Source organism: Oenanthe melanoleuca, chromosome 1, assembly GCF_029582105.1.
Source record: "Oenanthe melanoleuca isolate GR-GAL-2019-014 chromosome 1, OMel1.0, whole genome shotgun sequence".
NCBI classification, from domain to species: Eukaryota; Metazoa; Chordata; class Aves; order Passeriformes; family Muscicapidae; genus Oenanthe; species Oenanthe melanoleuca.
In genome coordinates this window covers 30356296-30370489 of record NC_079333.1, presented here as the reverse complement: position 1 = coordinate 30370489, position 14194 = coordinate 30356296, and the positions used below count along the sequence as shown (strand labels likewise).

General features: G+C 41.7%; 1 protein-coding gene across 1 annotated transcript in view; it reads left to right on the top strand.

Annotated features, from left to right (window-relative positions):
• The window catches only part of TENM4 (teneurin transmembrane protein 4), a 1506484-nt gene that overhangs the window by 1392970 nt on the left and 99320 nt on the right, over nucleotides 1-14194 (top strand). The window contains exon 24 of the mRNA XM_056495278.1: nucleotides 6284-6430. Coding sequence (XP_056351253.1) covers nucleotides 6284-6430 — 147 coding nt within the window. The remainder of the gene's footprint in view (nucleotides 1-6283; nucleotides 6431-14194) is intronic.

Genomic DNA, 14194 nt, shown 5'->3' with positions numbered 1-14194 from the left:
ATGGTTGCCCTACTGACTTCACTTCTCTGGGTGAATTTACAATTCAATGTTTTTCTTTTTTTTTTTTTTTTTCATTGAAGATTAAAGGCAGATTCAGGAACAATTGCAAATAGGAAAAATGTTTGAACAGACAAATATTAATGATGAGGAAATGTCCATAGTTTAAAGACTTCCATCTTCAGTGTAATGCAGCAACTGGTAGTGTCTTCTTTATAGATCTGTTGATTGTACAGTAGTTAGCTTTCTTTCATTGCTTAACACCAAAAAATCCCCTATGCTTGACTTTATTTAAATTACATGGAAAAAGTACATTCTCTTTCTTAGATCAGGGAAATTGTGTCATTTATTGTGCCCTTATGAAGTAATCATGGTGGCATCCTCAGAGGAAGATCTGGGCCATCTCTAGGGAGCGTGATCAGAACCTACTGTTAATGTTCCACGTCTCAGTGTTTTGCATTTCAAAACTCCAGGACTCCTCCTTTTCATCTCAATGTGTATTGGAGAAAATCAAAAAGTAGAAGATAAGCATTGAGAGGATAGAAGAGATGAAAAATCAACCTGCAGAGCCTGGCAAAGAACCTTCAATACTGATTTGCCCAACCAGTGGCCAAGTTTTTTTAACTAAGTCTTCTGTAGCTGTGGTTTTTCCTCTAGGTAGCTTTTTGATTCACCTTTATGCCCAGTAATAAAGACACATTATATTTAGTGAATGTTTCAGTGGGTAACAGGTTAAGCAACATACTAAGAATCAAAGATCATCTCTTGCTATGCATGGATGCTTTTGGAAAGATTAGCAATAGCTGAAACATTAAAAGTACATGTTTTTTTACTTGGCTAACTGCATGGTATGCATTTTTCAAAACTAAATTACTCATGCCCTTTTGGCTTTCTTAATTATTAACATCTTTCTGGTTGAAATCCTTTCCCAGTAATCCTCTGTTGTCAAAGGGTGAGCCTGATTTACTGCTGAATTTTTCCTACAGCTCTACAATAAAGCAGTCAGTCAGAGAAGATGCAGAATTGATCCTAAATGGGAGGGCAAGTTTCAATAGCAAACATCAGCGTAATTAAACCAAGAAGCTGTAACTAGACTCAGAGTAGAATCTTCTAAACTAAGGCCTAATTAACACTGGTAATGCTTAAAATGAGAAGAGGTGACTATTATTTTAATAGTAATTAAAAGAGGTGCTGATTTTAGGGAGAGTTTCTTGATACAGAATATCATTGGATCTGATGGTACATCAGTGTAATTAATTTCTATTACTGAATATCAATTCCTACTCTTCAAAAATAATGATTAACCACATTAACACTGTAGTGGTGCATATATAAACAGCTAGTTTGAATTTTAAAGTTTGCTGAACAACATTAGAATTCAGGGGTAGCTGCCAGGGCTGCTCCTGAAGCATGAGAGCAAGTGAGAAGCCAAGGTCTGACCACAGCCAGTTCCCTCATTTGTACAGCTACAAATGTAGGAGCTCTGGTCAGTAACTTCTTAACCTTCCTATTAGAGAACACGTCTGATTAAAGATTTCTGGATTTCCATCACCACAGAATATCATGGTGGTAGTTTCAGAGTTGAGTTGGTTTTGGGGCACATCACCAAGCTTCCATAGTTTGCAAGGATCAGCTGATGCTTTGCTTCTCACCTTTAGTCCCAGAGCAGCTTCTGCAGGTCTCATAGCAGTTGTTGCTCTCTCAAGCTTCAGGCATTTGCATCTTCACGTGTTGCATTCAGTCATGTCCTACTTGTCCCAGAGCTCAACTGCTGTCTGTGGCACTTGGTAAGAACATCCATCGGTGCTTTCCTGCTGACAGGGAAGGAAAGATAATAAATAGCCTTTCTTTCTAAGTCTTATTTCGAGTGGCAGTGAGGTTTCCCTTGAAGAAAAATACAAGTAAATGTTGCTTATAATTGGACTAATTAGAGAACGCTTTAACTGTACAGATCATTAACAGCAAATTATTTTACCAACAGTCTTAAAAATTGCAGGATAACTTCTGAGGACAGTCTCCTTTGACTCTGATGATCTTTCCTTATCTGTTTCAAAATTAACCCACTTTTTATATTGCTTCCCTGGTCTGTTCTCTCACTTGCATGGCAGACCTGATATCTTTGTGAATGCCCTCCAGAATCTTTCAGCAGCACTTACACATGCTTAAGTTTGAAACTCACATAAAGGGTTTCCTCCCCTTTTTCTCAAAAAGTCCTATATTCATGTATTTAATTCTCTTAGTCGCCCAAGTGCAGTTAACACCACAAACAGGAATAATGCATCATTGGTGACTTCTAGCTATGAGAAATCAGAGGTGAAAGATTATGTGGTGTAAATCTCTGAGTATTAAGCCATCCCACTGTGGTGACATTCAGAAGCAATTCAGAAACAAGATGATCTCTTTGCTTTATTCCCCAGCATGGGGGAAAGGAAAGGATGAAGTTTATTTTGTATCATCTTTTCATCAAGTGCTTTGAAGTACACTGTTTGTGGAATGAGGAATATTGTACCATCCTATCTGTGTAGTGTAACTGATGGTCAAGTCTCTGCAATGAACCAGTTCAGAAATGGTAGTACTTATAGGTCCATTCTCTTGGATAAATTGGCTTATTCATCTCTGTTGTCCCTAACTTCCTGAAGGCCCAAGTCCTCTGGCAGCTGCTGTTTAATTTTTGTTTCCCTATTAATTGTTTACTTTCTCTGTACATCTTAAAAGTATCTGCTCTCCTACCAAACTATGATACTGGAGGGGTTCAGTTTAATGCTCACAGCACTGAAATTTTAATGAATCTTGTAATGTAATGGTAAGCATCAGAAGACTTCTGTGTTCCTATAACTGTGAAGAACCATTTCTGTCATCAGGAAACAGTTCTTTATGGCTCCTTGGAAGAGCTTTATCTACTAGGAACCAGAGATTACATTCTCCTTTGTGGGAAGGAACAAACTTACTTTCTAGACTTAAAGGGTGCCAAGACAGTGGAGTATAAAATTGCAGATAGGAGTTACCCTACTTTAGGTATCTACAGATAATTATCTCTCATCTGGGCACCCTGGATCCCCACAGTACTCAAGAAGAGGAATAGATATTTTGGGAAGGCATAATCTTACGAGGTGCTCGCTCTCGTCTGTAACCCCATTCCTGACCAATGCTTTTCCCTGCTTGTCTTCTTTCTGAAATGCTTGGTTTATTTTCTTTGGTCCAGATCAAGAAGATTTCAGAGTAAATCCTGAAAGTCCATTCAAATACTCTCAAATACTTCCATATAGACAATAAATTGCACACAAAAATCAGACACATAGGACTGAAAGGGGTCTTCTCAGTTAGAGTCTAGTCTTCTGCTGGCAAGGGCAACCACATTGTGTAAAACTTTATATAAATTTACCAAGCTCTAGATAAGTAACTGAAGAATCTTTTCTTTAACATTCCCACAGGGAGTCTGCTCCAGAACTTCATTCCTCTGATCATTGCAAATTTTTTTTTTCCTAATTTCCAGCCAGAATTTATTCATACTTGGTTTATGACCATTTGTTCTTGTGCCAGCATTATTCTCTTTACCTTAAATAGCTTTTAAGAAGTTCTCCCTTCTCAATGTTTATGTGTTTCATGAACTTGTGGAAAAAAAATCATAGTTTTTTCAGCCACTATGGTCCAAGGAGAGACAAATCAAGCTCTTCCCATTTCCTCAGATGCCAAAGGTGCCTTATCCAAACTATATCATCTGTTTTCTGCCACTCCAAATTCCCTTTTTCCTAAGCCTGAGAGATTAGAGCACATGCAGTTCTGTATGAGCTCCTTATTTTTATGGCTACATTAGTTTTCCCTTACATTTCCTGGGAACTTCTGAACATGAGACAAGATCATGATGTCTTCAACTTCATTCAGGTCTTTCTGGTTCTCATTTCACTCCTGTCCAGGTCAACACTACAACACCTTTGTTCTGCCCAGTCTCTTCAACTGTAGGATAGAAGAGAACTTCTTAGCAAAGGTTTTAAGGAGTCTGAGGAGTAAGAACAAGAGCTGAGCTCAGGGGTGACACATCAGCCAAGCTCTAATGGAGCCATCCAATATACACATAAAGCAAGATTTCTTCAGAGGCTTGTCATCTGGACAAATTAAAGCAATGGCACCTGGTTGCCCAGGGAAGCTGTGGATACCCCATCACTTGAAGTGGTCAGGGCCAGACTGGATGGGGCTTTGAGCAGCCTTGTCTAGTAGAAGGTGTCCCTGGCCATATTGAGGAGATTGGATCTGGATGACCATTAAGGTCCATTCCAAACCAAACTAGTCTAGGATTTTATGATTTTTAGAGAGGGGAAAAAAAATTCCTATCTCTACTGTCAGGACGGTCCCATCCAAGCTGGATTTATCTACTCCAAAATGGGACTACCTACCTAGCCAAGTAATTTTCATTCTTAAAATAGCTGAATGCTTTCAGCTTGTATTGAAAGTAAGTAAAGGGATCAAACATTTAAATTAGCTGTAGCATGGAAAAAATCTGATTAAATGGTTAAAAGTTTGGCACTGTTGTAAAGTACTGAAGGCAGGTTATTAAAATGAAGAATTTCAAGTAGCCCTGCCTATAAATAGCTCTTCTGTAGTATATAAATACTAATATAGTATATAAATATCAAAATATACAACAGCATGCTCACACATACACACATACATTATTTGTTGCTTCCCAGAATACACATTTTAAAAGACTGAAATGCAACGGATTTGTTTGTAAATAAAAAAATATATTTAAGATCCTTCTAAAGGACTTTTTTTACCACCTTTTTTCCTTTTTCCATTTGGCCCCTGTAAATCAGTCATCTGTTAAAAAAACAGTCCTAAAAAAGTTTGATTTTTTTCTGTTCACTGGGAAAGGTTCTGTGAACTTTAAAAGGTCCCTGTGAAACATTTTTTTTGTTTTAAAGGCATTTCTAAGTCCCATTTCCCCAGTGAAGGACACACTATGACATGGGATGTTCTAGATGAGGTCCCAGCTCTGCCCTGGGGAGACCCTTACACATCATATGGTCAAACAGGTGTTGAGACAACACACACCCCCTCACTGTCCTTTAGCACAGGATAGGTCTGTGTCATTCACATAGGTTCACAGTCCTGTCTTGCAAAGCTGAGAGCCTTAAGCAACTCAGACTATGTGGCAGGATAGCACTAGCACATAGAAACAGAGAAGTCATTAAAACAGGGCTTAGGAAGACTGAATTGTTTCCCTGGTGTAATCAGTCCTGCTGAGTGACCTTCACAGACACTTCAGTCCCTTGTACTTCTGTTTCCTGAGCTGTTAAGTGTCTCTCACACTTCTGACAGCTTGGTGGTAAAGATTTTTGGGCTCCAAAGGTAAAAAAGCCCCCAGAAGGGTTTAAGCTAAGCAGCCTCCCTCACATCACTGCTTACTGGGGAAATTACTCTGCTGTTTTCTTGAAGGGGTGGAGTGGGGTGGGGGGGAAGTGCAAAAATCTCAGCAGGAAGTCATCAGATGAGAAAATCAAACCCTAGTGAGCAGACTGGGAGGTTGGTGTTCATCCTCCTCAACTTAATTTTGTCACCTAAAAAATGCCTGCGTCTGTGCTGGGCTCTCTCTAGTCACTGGGGAGAAATGGATTTTTCCAAAGCATGCTTCAGCTCATCACCATGAGCATCAAACCCACATGAGGAAACTTCTGTCTTGGGACAGTCTGTTTCTCTGCTGACTACAGAGAGTTGAAGGTATTTCGGTTATAGATTAATTTGAACCTGATGAGATGAATCCCTCCCAAAATTACTACAATAATACAGAAACTCTGTATCTTCCAGATATTTTCTGCCTTTGCCTTTCCATATGTTTTGAATGCTTACTAGTCTGAGATCTCAGTATCACTGAAAGCCAGCTGCTTTATCCTGCTGGGTGTTGGGATCTTTAACCCCAAATGCTACTTAGGAACCCCAAGTACTAGTCCTACATAGCAAATGTTTTGAAAGGCTCAGAGGGCAATGTGCTGCCTTGCTTTTATAATCAATGAAGCAGTAATATTTCAGTGCCCCCTGAAACTCACCATTCCCTCAGTGCAGTGTGTGAGGTTATGCTGTGAGACCTCCTGGGACAGCCAGAAGCAGCTGCCCATTGAGTGGTCACCACCATCCTGACACCAAAGCGGGTTCATTCAAAGTGGGAAGACACCGAGTGGGAGTGGAGAAATAAACTGAAGGCAAAGGGAAAAAGCTGTTTAATGAGGCCCTTTCCAGGCTGTGAGGCTTTGTGTTTCGAGTGTGTTTGAATGTGTGGCTGTTTGCCTTGCAGAGGGATGCCCTGGCTTGTGCAATGGCAACGGCAGATGCACTCTGGACATGAACGGCTGGCACTGCGTCTGCCAGCTGGGCTGGAGAGGAGCAGGCTGTGACACTTCCATGGAGACGGCATGCGGCGATGGGAAAGACAACGATGGAGGTAGGACATGAGCACATGTGATATGTCAGGCTTCACAGAGCCTATAAACCTCTCACAGTGAACAGTCATCTGGGCTTGATTCTGCAGGGCAGATTGTTTTTTGACAGCTGGTGGAGAACAGACAGCGAAATCTGCCAGGCTGACTCAGCCAGAGTGGATTTGAATTCAAATTAAATGGGTTTGGATCTGGGGTGCCAGGGCTGAAGAGGGACATTTGTTTATCTTCAAATCAAGTCCATATAGCAGAGAGCAGGAAGAGGCTGTGCACCTGTCCAATCCCTCCACCCCAGCCGAGTGGCTCTGCAGTGACACGATGGGACCACCTCAGGCAGGAATATCCCTGACTGTCCAAACTTTGCCCTCGCTGCCTGAGGCTTTCATCAAGGGTCTCCAGTTGGCCACTGCTGACTTTGGATGAATATTTTGCAGAAACTTAGAGGCTTGGGTGACTGATCCGCATGCCCACAAGCCATCCAATCCCTCTCAAACCATGTTTTATTGATTACTGTTCCATATGTAATGATGTCAGGCATGTGAATAATAGCTCTATGTAATGCAAACTTAATATTCAGAGTTATCTCATTACAAAGGAAACCATGGTGCAGTGTGAAGGTTTGAATTAGAGAGCAGGAGATGAGATATTAAATTTAAGGCATAAGGGAGACTGTATAATTTGTTTTGTTGTCACTCAGCAAAAGGCCTTGTAAACCACAAGTCTGGGCCAGGACCCAGACTGTGAAGTGGAGACTGCATTTTGCAAGCCTCTGTTTTATCATATTCACAAGAACAGTACAGTTAAAAAAAAATAATAGCCAAGCCAAGTCTGTGATTATCTGCTTCACAGCAACTGCGATTCTGATTGAATATTTAAAATACTTCTGCACATCTGGCATGGCAAATGGACCAAATTAGTCCTTTAGAAAAGATGGAAAAATTGGAGAACCATACAAAGAGTACAGGTTGTAAAACAAAGGTGGCTTTTTACCTCATATCAAACTGAATATCACTATACTTGTACAGCTGACACAGGGCAGAAATAAAGGTCATCACATCAGATGTGTAAAAGACTGGTAAATAGACCCAAGGATAGTCCCAGTTTCCATGGAAAAAAATAACCAGCAAAAAAGCCTTGTGAAGTTTTTAGAAAAAGCGAGAGTGAAAGAGTAATCCAGCCTAACATAAATTTAAATCACAACTGTATGATATCACAAAGAGCATGACCAGACTCTGAGAATCTCTTTATATCTCCTAATTCAAGGGAGATATAAACCTTTTTTACCTAGGTTACCCTCACCTTGAAATGAGCTGCCTTTCAAGCCTGCAGGACAGCAGATGTAGATGGGAGAGACAAAAGGCATTGACAGGTTTACAAGTTAGTGCACATCAACTGTTAACTGGCATTTGGTAAACTTGTGTGCAGCAGTGGTGTGCACAGCAAGAACAGAGCAACTGATAGGTTGGAACTTAGTGTCTTGTGACAGCTTATTCATGTGTCAGAGCCTACAAATGGATGTTGACTTCACTCTTGGTACACTCAATAAAAAAGTCTGTACATGATGTGCAATACAGATTACAGATAATCTGTCATACACTGTGCCTTTGATTTGGCTATGTTACTGCAAAAGGCTCTCCTCAGCTGGGAAGTGAAATAGTGGAATACATTTATTCTGTTAACTTCTTTGTTATATGTCTTAGTGGGTTATTTGTATTTGTAAGCTCAAGTCTAGAATTTCAACCCCAGAGATGTAGGAGCTTCAGGAGTGATGAGGCACTCCTGCTTTGAAGCCTTAGTCCTTTTTTTGGCACAAGAATTCAGAGATAGGTACAAAGACTCATGAAGAAAGGCTGGTGCTCTGCCTGTTTGCTAGATGTTACACTGATTTCTACAGCAAGTGGAGATGTTTGCAGAATATCGTAGCATAATTTAGATTGGAAGGGACCTCCAGCAGTTTTCAGTTCAACCTCTTGTTCAAGACAATACTGATTACATGAGCTTGCTCAAGGCTGTCCAGTCAACTCTTGAACACCTCCAAGGGTGGAGATCCCACCTCTGGACAACCTGCTCTAGTGTATGGCCATTCTGGCAGTAAATGTTTTTCTCCTTGTATCTAATCATCATTTTCTCCGTGCTAAATTTTTTGTTGCCTTTTGTCCAACATCATCTGAGACATCTCAGAGTGCCCCAGCTGACTTCTGGTGTCCCCTTCACAATAGCTTGGGTGTCTGGTAGAGCATATATGTATTTCATGTGTGACAGTTCCCATTGGATTGCTCAGATATCTAAGGGCAATTCAAATCACACTAGGCATCTGTGTTCAGCAAAACTGAGTCCATTCACCACAAACATTATACCTTGGGAAGCTGCTGTGCTTTGAAGCCTCTCCAAAAAACATGCAGTGTGTAGTTTCTCCCTCTTTTGGCATTCTATCATATACACTGGAGTGATGCATACTCAGGGCTGGAGAAAGGTGGTTTATTTTGGTTCACCAGAAAGAATCCAAATGTGGAATTTGCTCGTCAGTGTTGGCAATGGAGGTAGAAGTTCTTTCATGAAGCTTTAGAAGTCAAAAAACTGACCTAGTCAAAATGGATACCATGAGCGGTGAGAAAGAGCTTAGTGGGGCTGTTCACTTTACTGGGAGGTTCACTCTGCCTCAGTTCATACCTGGTTCCTACACTGTGGTGTCAAGTGTCTGCTAATCAAAATCTCTGCAGCCGGAAATTCCTCAGGATAATGGGAACTGAAGTCAGAAACTTTTTCATCAGCTTCCAGCCTAATCATACCCTGAGGGAGATGGGTGCTAAATTACAGGGTCTGTTCCCCTCCTAAATCTGGAGGCTGTTCAGATAAACAATAACAAGCCAAGCAGGAGTCACTCAGAGAGAGACTTGGTGAAATGTAATCTTTGTTCAGGCTAGTAAAAAGTTGTTTCTGAGCACAGTTCCCTCTCCACACAGAAGTGTCATTTGTCAAAGCTAGCACTTAGGTTTCACACCCAGGTCCACTTTGTTTACACTTTTAAACACCAAGCCCATCAACTTGAAAGAAGCTGAGTGAGTAACTGAGAGCAGGTGATCATCCAGTATCAGTTAAGGAAAAACAGTGCAATGACAGAGCTGTAACAATCTGGGTAAAAGGCCAAGATTTTGTACATTTGACCTAAGAGGCCAGCTGTATTACAACAAACAGGAGGTGTTTCTTTAAAACAAGGTGAGAAAAATGGTTCTTGCCTCACTTCAGCAGAAAAAAACCTCACTAATTCATTGCTGCAAACACTCACTGCCTAAGAGTAGGTGTGACAGGTAGTACCTATGTGTCTCACCCCACACTGAGTGCTCTGTCATATACTTGAAGAACATGTTTGAAAGTTTAAAAAATCAAGGAAATTATTTTCTGTGACAAGTCCTAAAAGTGGAGTTAATGGCTTTTGATGATACCTTGAGAAGAGGCTGGTATTCCATAGGCTAAGTATGGGCTCTGTTGCATAGGTAGTCTCCTATGTTAGTAACAGAGTGTACAGGAAAAACTGAGGGGAAGAGAGGGTATTCTTACCTAATCTCATGAACATGATGTTGAACAGCAAAACTTTGTTATGCATCCTTGTTCTGGAGAAATAATTTCCAGAACATCAACTCTTGACAGCCGAAGTTGTCCAGTTCTCCATTTCAGTGTCTTTGCATGAAGAGATCATCACACTGAGGTGAAATCATGAGAGGACTACAGGTGTTAAATTTCTCGTTTGGTCTTGAAGTTCAACACAGTAACTTTACTTGAGGGCCTTTATTATTGTTTGGGGCTCTTTCAGAGTAGCCAAGTCTTCCAGGAAGGGTAAAGCTTGCTGGTTCTCCAGGAACTGGAACCAGCCCATCCTTTATTTCCTGCTTTAAACAATTCCAGTTCCTGAACAGCTGCTGAATTCTGTCAAACAGGAATCTACTTTACTTGTGGAAGGCAAGTGTCTTTCTCATATGAAAAATATGTCTGAAATGACAATGTTCACAATATTATCTAAATTTTCATGTTCATTAGAGGTTTCTATTCAGTTGTCTGCTGTTCTCCATTGACCCTTCCCAATTGACATGCTTCCAAAGGCTAGTGTTAGTGGTTAAGGGGATAGATGGATAGATAGATAGATAGATAGATAGATAGATAGATAGATAGACAGACAGACAGGCAGATAGATACCTTTCCCAGTCAAATAAGGCTGGTCTGACATAATAAATATTGCACACCATTACATGAAAGTATAGAAACTTCATTTTTAGCTGTCATCTGGTCAACTATCTTCCTTTAGGACTGAGAAAAATAAACCATCCTGTTCTCCTCTTCTGCAAGAATTGTATTAGCAAAGCTCCTTTCCCTCAGTTTATGTCTGGAACAGAGAGTTCCAATGTACCCATGGCCCCATTTTGCCTTTGCAAGTTCTGTGCTCCACCAGATGCTTCGCAAAAGTTAGCAGGTGGAGCAATTTGTATGTGTTCCTTCCCTTATCCTCCTGGAGCAGAACAACTGAAGGTTGCCTTAATTTCCCAACCTTGGAGCAGTCACTTCAGGGACAGTGTTATTCAGAAATGGCTTCTCTGAGGCAAATCAGTGTTATTCAGCTGTACCATAGCCCACTGGCAACTCCACAGTGCCTTGCCCCATTCAAGGATCAGGTAGTGTTTGTAGTAAGGTGGAGACTTGCATAATGCTTTGAAACAGCAGTTACTCAAATCTTTGGCAAGAGAAATTTTGGCACAGCACGCTGGCCTTCTTAACACCCATGTGTTCACCATCTGTCCACCACATGCCAAATAGTGTTAGAAAGCTGGCAGAAGTCTGCACTGATCTTTGCAATGCATAGGGTTACACCTGAAGTTAGACTCAGGGTTGTAAAGGGAATTGTAAAGAATCCAGGAGAACCCCAGAACACAAACCTTTCTCTTTGCAAATGTGTGAGCTGCAGACAAAGTGGTGGGGTGCTTTCTGATACCTCCTCTTGTCTTTTTGCCCTCATGCCCTGGGCTTTAATAGCACGAGAAGATTGTCTCCTGGGCGTGGTGCATGAGCTGTCTGCTTCCTCAAAAATATAAAAAATTATGCAATAATGTGCTGGCTACATTTGTGGAGAGAAGTATTGAGATCTGAACACACCTGGGAAAACAGCCATCATAAATTAGCATTTACCATCACAGATAGATCCAGTCAAACAACAGGGTTGTCTTGGAGAAACCACAAAGCACTGCTAAAAGGATGAGAAACTCTGGTGTACCTGAAATATTGGGTAGCTGGTATAATTTGTTAAAAATCACCCAGCTTCTGTTCCTCTATTTCATGGTGACTGTTAATTGACTTCTCAAATAAAATGACCAGTTCACATTTTCAGGTTTCATCTCTTAGCTGATTTTGTGTTGGATGGTGACACATGGCTGTCACCTGTGGCTGGTTGTTGGCAGCAAGTCTGGCAGGAGGGCAGTGCTAACCCTGGCATTCCAGCATCCTGGAGCAGATATTGATTGTGCCATTGGAGAGGATGATGCGTTGTGAACTGGGAATCTGGCAGTGCCTTGTCTTGACACCTTGGGTGAGCTCCTGCTACTTGGAAGGAGTCCTTAATGAAATGCCTTTGATTAATAGATTCAGAAAGTGGTTATGAAGGTGCTCTTTGTGTTGAAGGAAACCTATCATTGTCCACTGAAATGAGGGAGCTGACATACAGGGAAGAAGGCACTGCTGGTTCACAAGATATAACAGAGGGTGACATGAACCAGCTTCAAAAAAAAACAGATTGGATGCTTATTTCACAAAGTATTTCTGCAGAGTTTGAGCACCAATGTTTAAAGCAGAAATTCAGGAAAGCTCTACCAGACCTACTTCAGGATCTGAGGCAAACTGTTGCAACTTCTGTGAGGCATTAAGTCCCCCTAGAATCCTGAGGTTTTGCACTGACTGTGGTTAGCATGCACAGAGTGCATGGCCACTTTCCTCTTGACCAGGATTTGAGAAGCATGCCGATACCTGAGTTATCTGAGACTGCTTTCCGAGCTGTTCTCAGATGATTGCTTAAATTGGCTTGGATTCAGTCAGAATATGTTAGGGTGAAGTTTTCAGCAGTAGCTTAACACTTGCAGCATTTGCCAGGAAAGTGAGAGACCTTGGTGACAAGGATCTCTCAGCTGCTGAGAGTGTGAAACCACTGTTCCCACCAAAAAAATTGCTAAGTTCTGAGTTCCTTTTGCTCAGAGGAATCACTTTTGAGAGGTGCTTTGGCTCCTGAAGGAGGCAGTTTCAGGAGCACTATTGCATGGCAATTGATCAGGTTAAGCAACTTCTACTTGCTGTCCAAATGCTTGTCATAGAATCACAGAATATCCTGAGCTGAAGGGGGCTCACAAGGATCATTGAGTCCCGACTCCTGGCCCTGAAGAGGACAACCCCAGCTCTGTCAGGTTTGATGCTGTGACTAGTTCCCTGGGGAGCCTGTTCCAGTGCCACCACCCTCTGGGTGAAGAGCCCTTTCCTAATACCCAGCCTAGACTTTCCCTGACACAGCTTCATGCTGTTCACTCGGGTCCTGTCCCTGGTCACTACAGAGAAGAGAACAGTGCCTGCTCCTCCTCTTCCCTTTGAGAGGAAGCTTCAAACCATGATGAGGTCTTGTCTCAGTCTCCTTCAGGATGAACAAAGTAACGTCAGCCACATCTCATATGGCTTCCCATCCAAAGCCTTCACATTCCTCATAGCCACCTTTGGACAATCTCTAATGGCTTTATACCTTTCTTATATTGTGGTGCTCAAAACTGCACACAGGCCTTGAGGTGAGGCCACCCCACCTCAGAGCAGAGGGGACAATCCCCTCACTTGCCTGGCTGATGATGCTGTGCCTGGTGCACCCCAGGGCACAGTCTCTCCTAAGCTGGGAAAGGCCCTCACATGCCTTGCTCAGCTTCATGCAATTCCCTCAAATCCTAGGTTGCTTGGTTTCTATGCTGCTTTGCTGGCTGTTAAAAATCTGCCTGGAGAAAGAAGAAGCCCATGAAACCGATACAGCTGCATCAACTGTATTCTCCAGAGCAATGACGAGCTGCAGGGTGCTGTGAACTTGGAGATTCTAAACACATTATTACAGCTGTGGTTTATGCCAGATAGTGGTGATTATCATGTGTTTTCTGTCATTTCCTCCTTCCACTTCCCCTCTTTTTTCTATTCAGATGGTTTTTTTTTTAAGAATGTAGCTCTGGATTAGGATGAGCATTTTTCAGAGTATTTCTGTAATGACTGCCCTCACAGAGGCTGTGCACAAGAACCCGAGGAGGTCTGTAATTCAAATACTTGTCTGCTATTACATATGACTGTTATTTCAAATTTGCAAACAAGTGCTGAACACTTAGAGAAAGATGTGAGGGCGATTCCTTTCCCAGGCAGCTGGCAATCTAATTTAGCCAGGATACAACCAGTGAGAAGCTTATTCAGGTGAAATTAAAACAGAGCAGGTGGGACGGAAGAGAAGAGAATATGAATAGCTAACAGGGTCACAGGGAGTTGACAGTCATGTCGCCATTGTTCCTTACAGTTGTGTTTTGTTTCCCTTTCACTCCTTAAAGAGGAGCCAAAAGCTGCAACTCGTGTTGAATAAGTATAATTTCTCTCTGCAAAGCACTGGAGTAAAACTCCTTTATTCCCCAAATCCAATTCAGGTAATTGAGTGTCAGTTCTCAACTCAGGGCAGAACATCATTATTCCTGTAAAACCTTTATCAGCACAAACATCCATGTGAACAA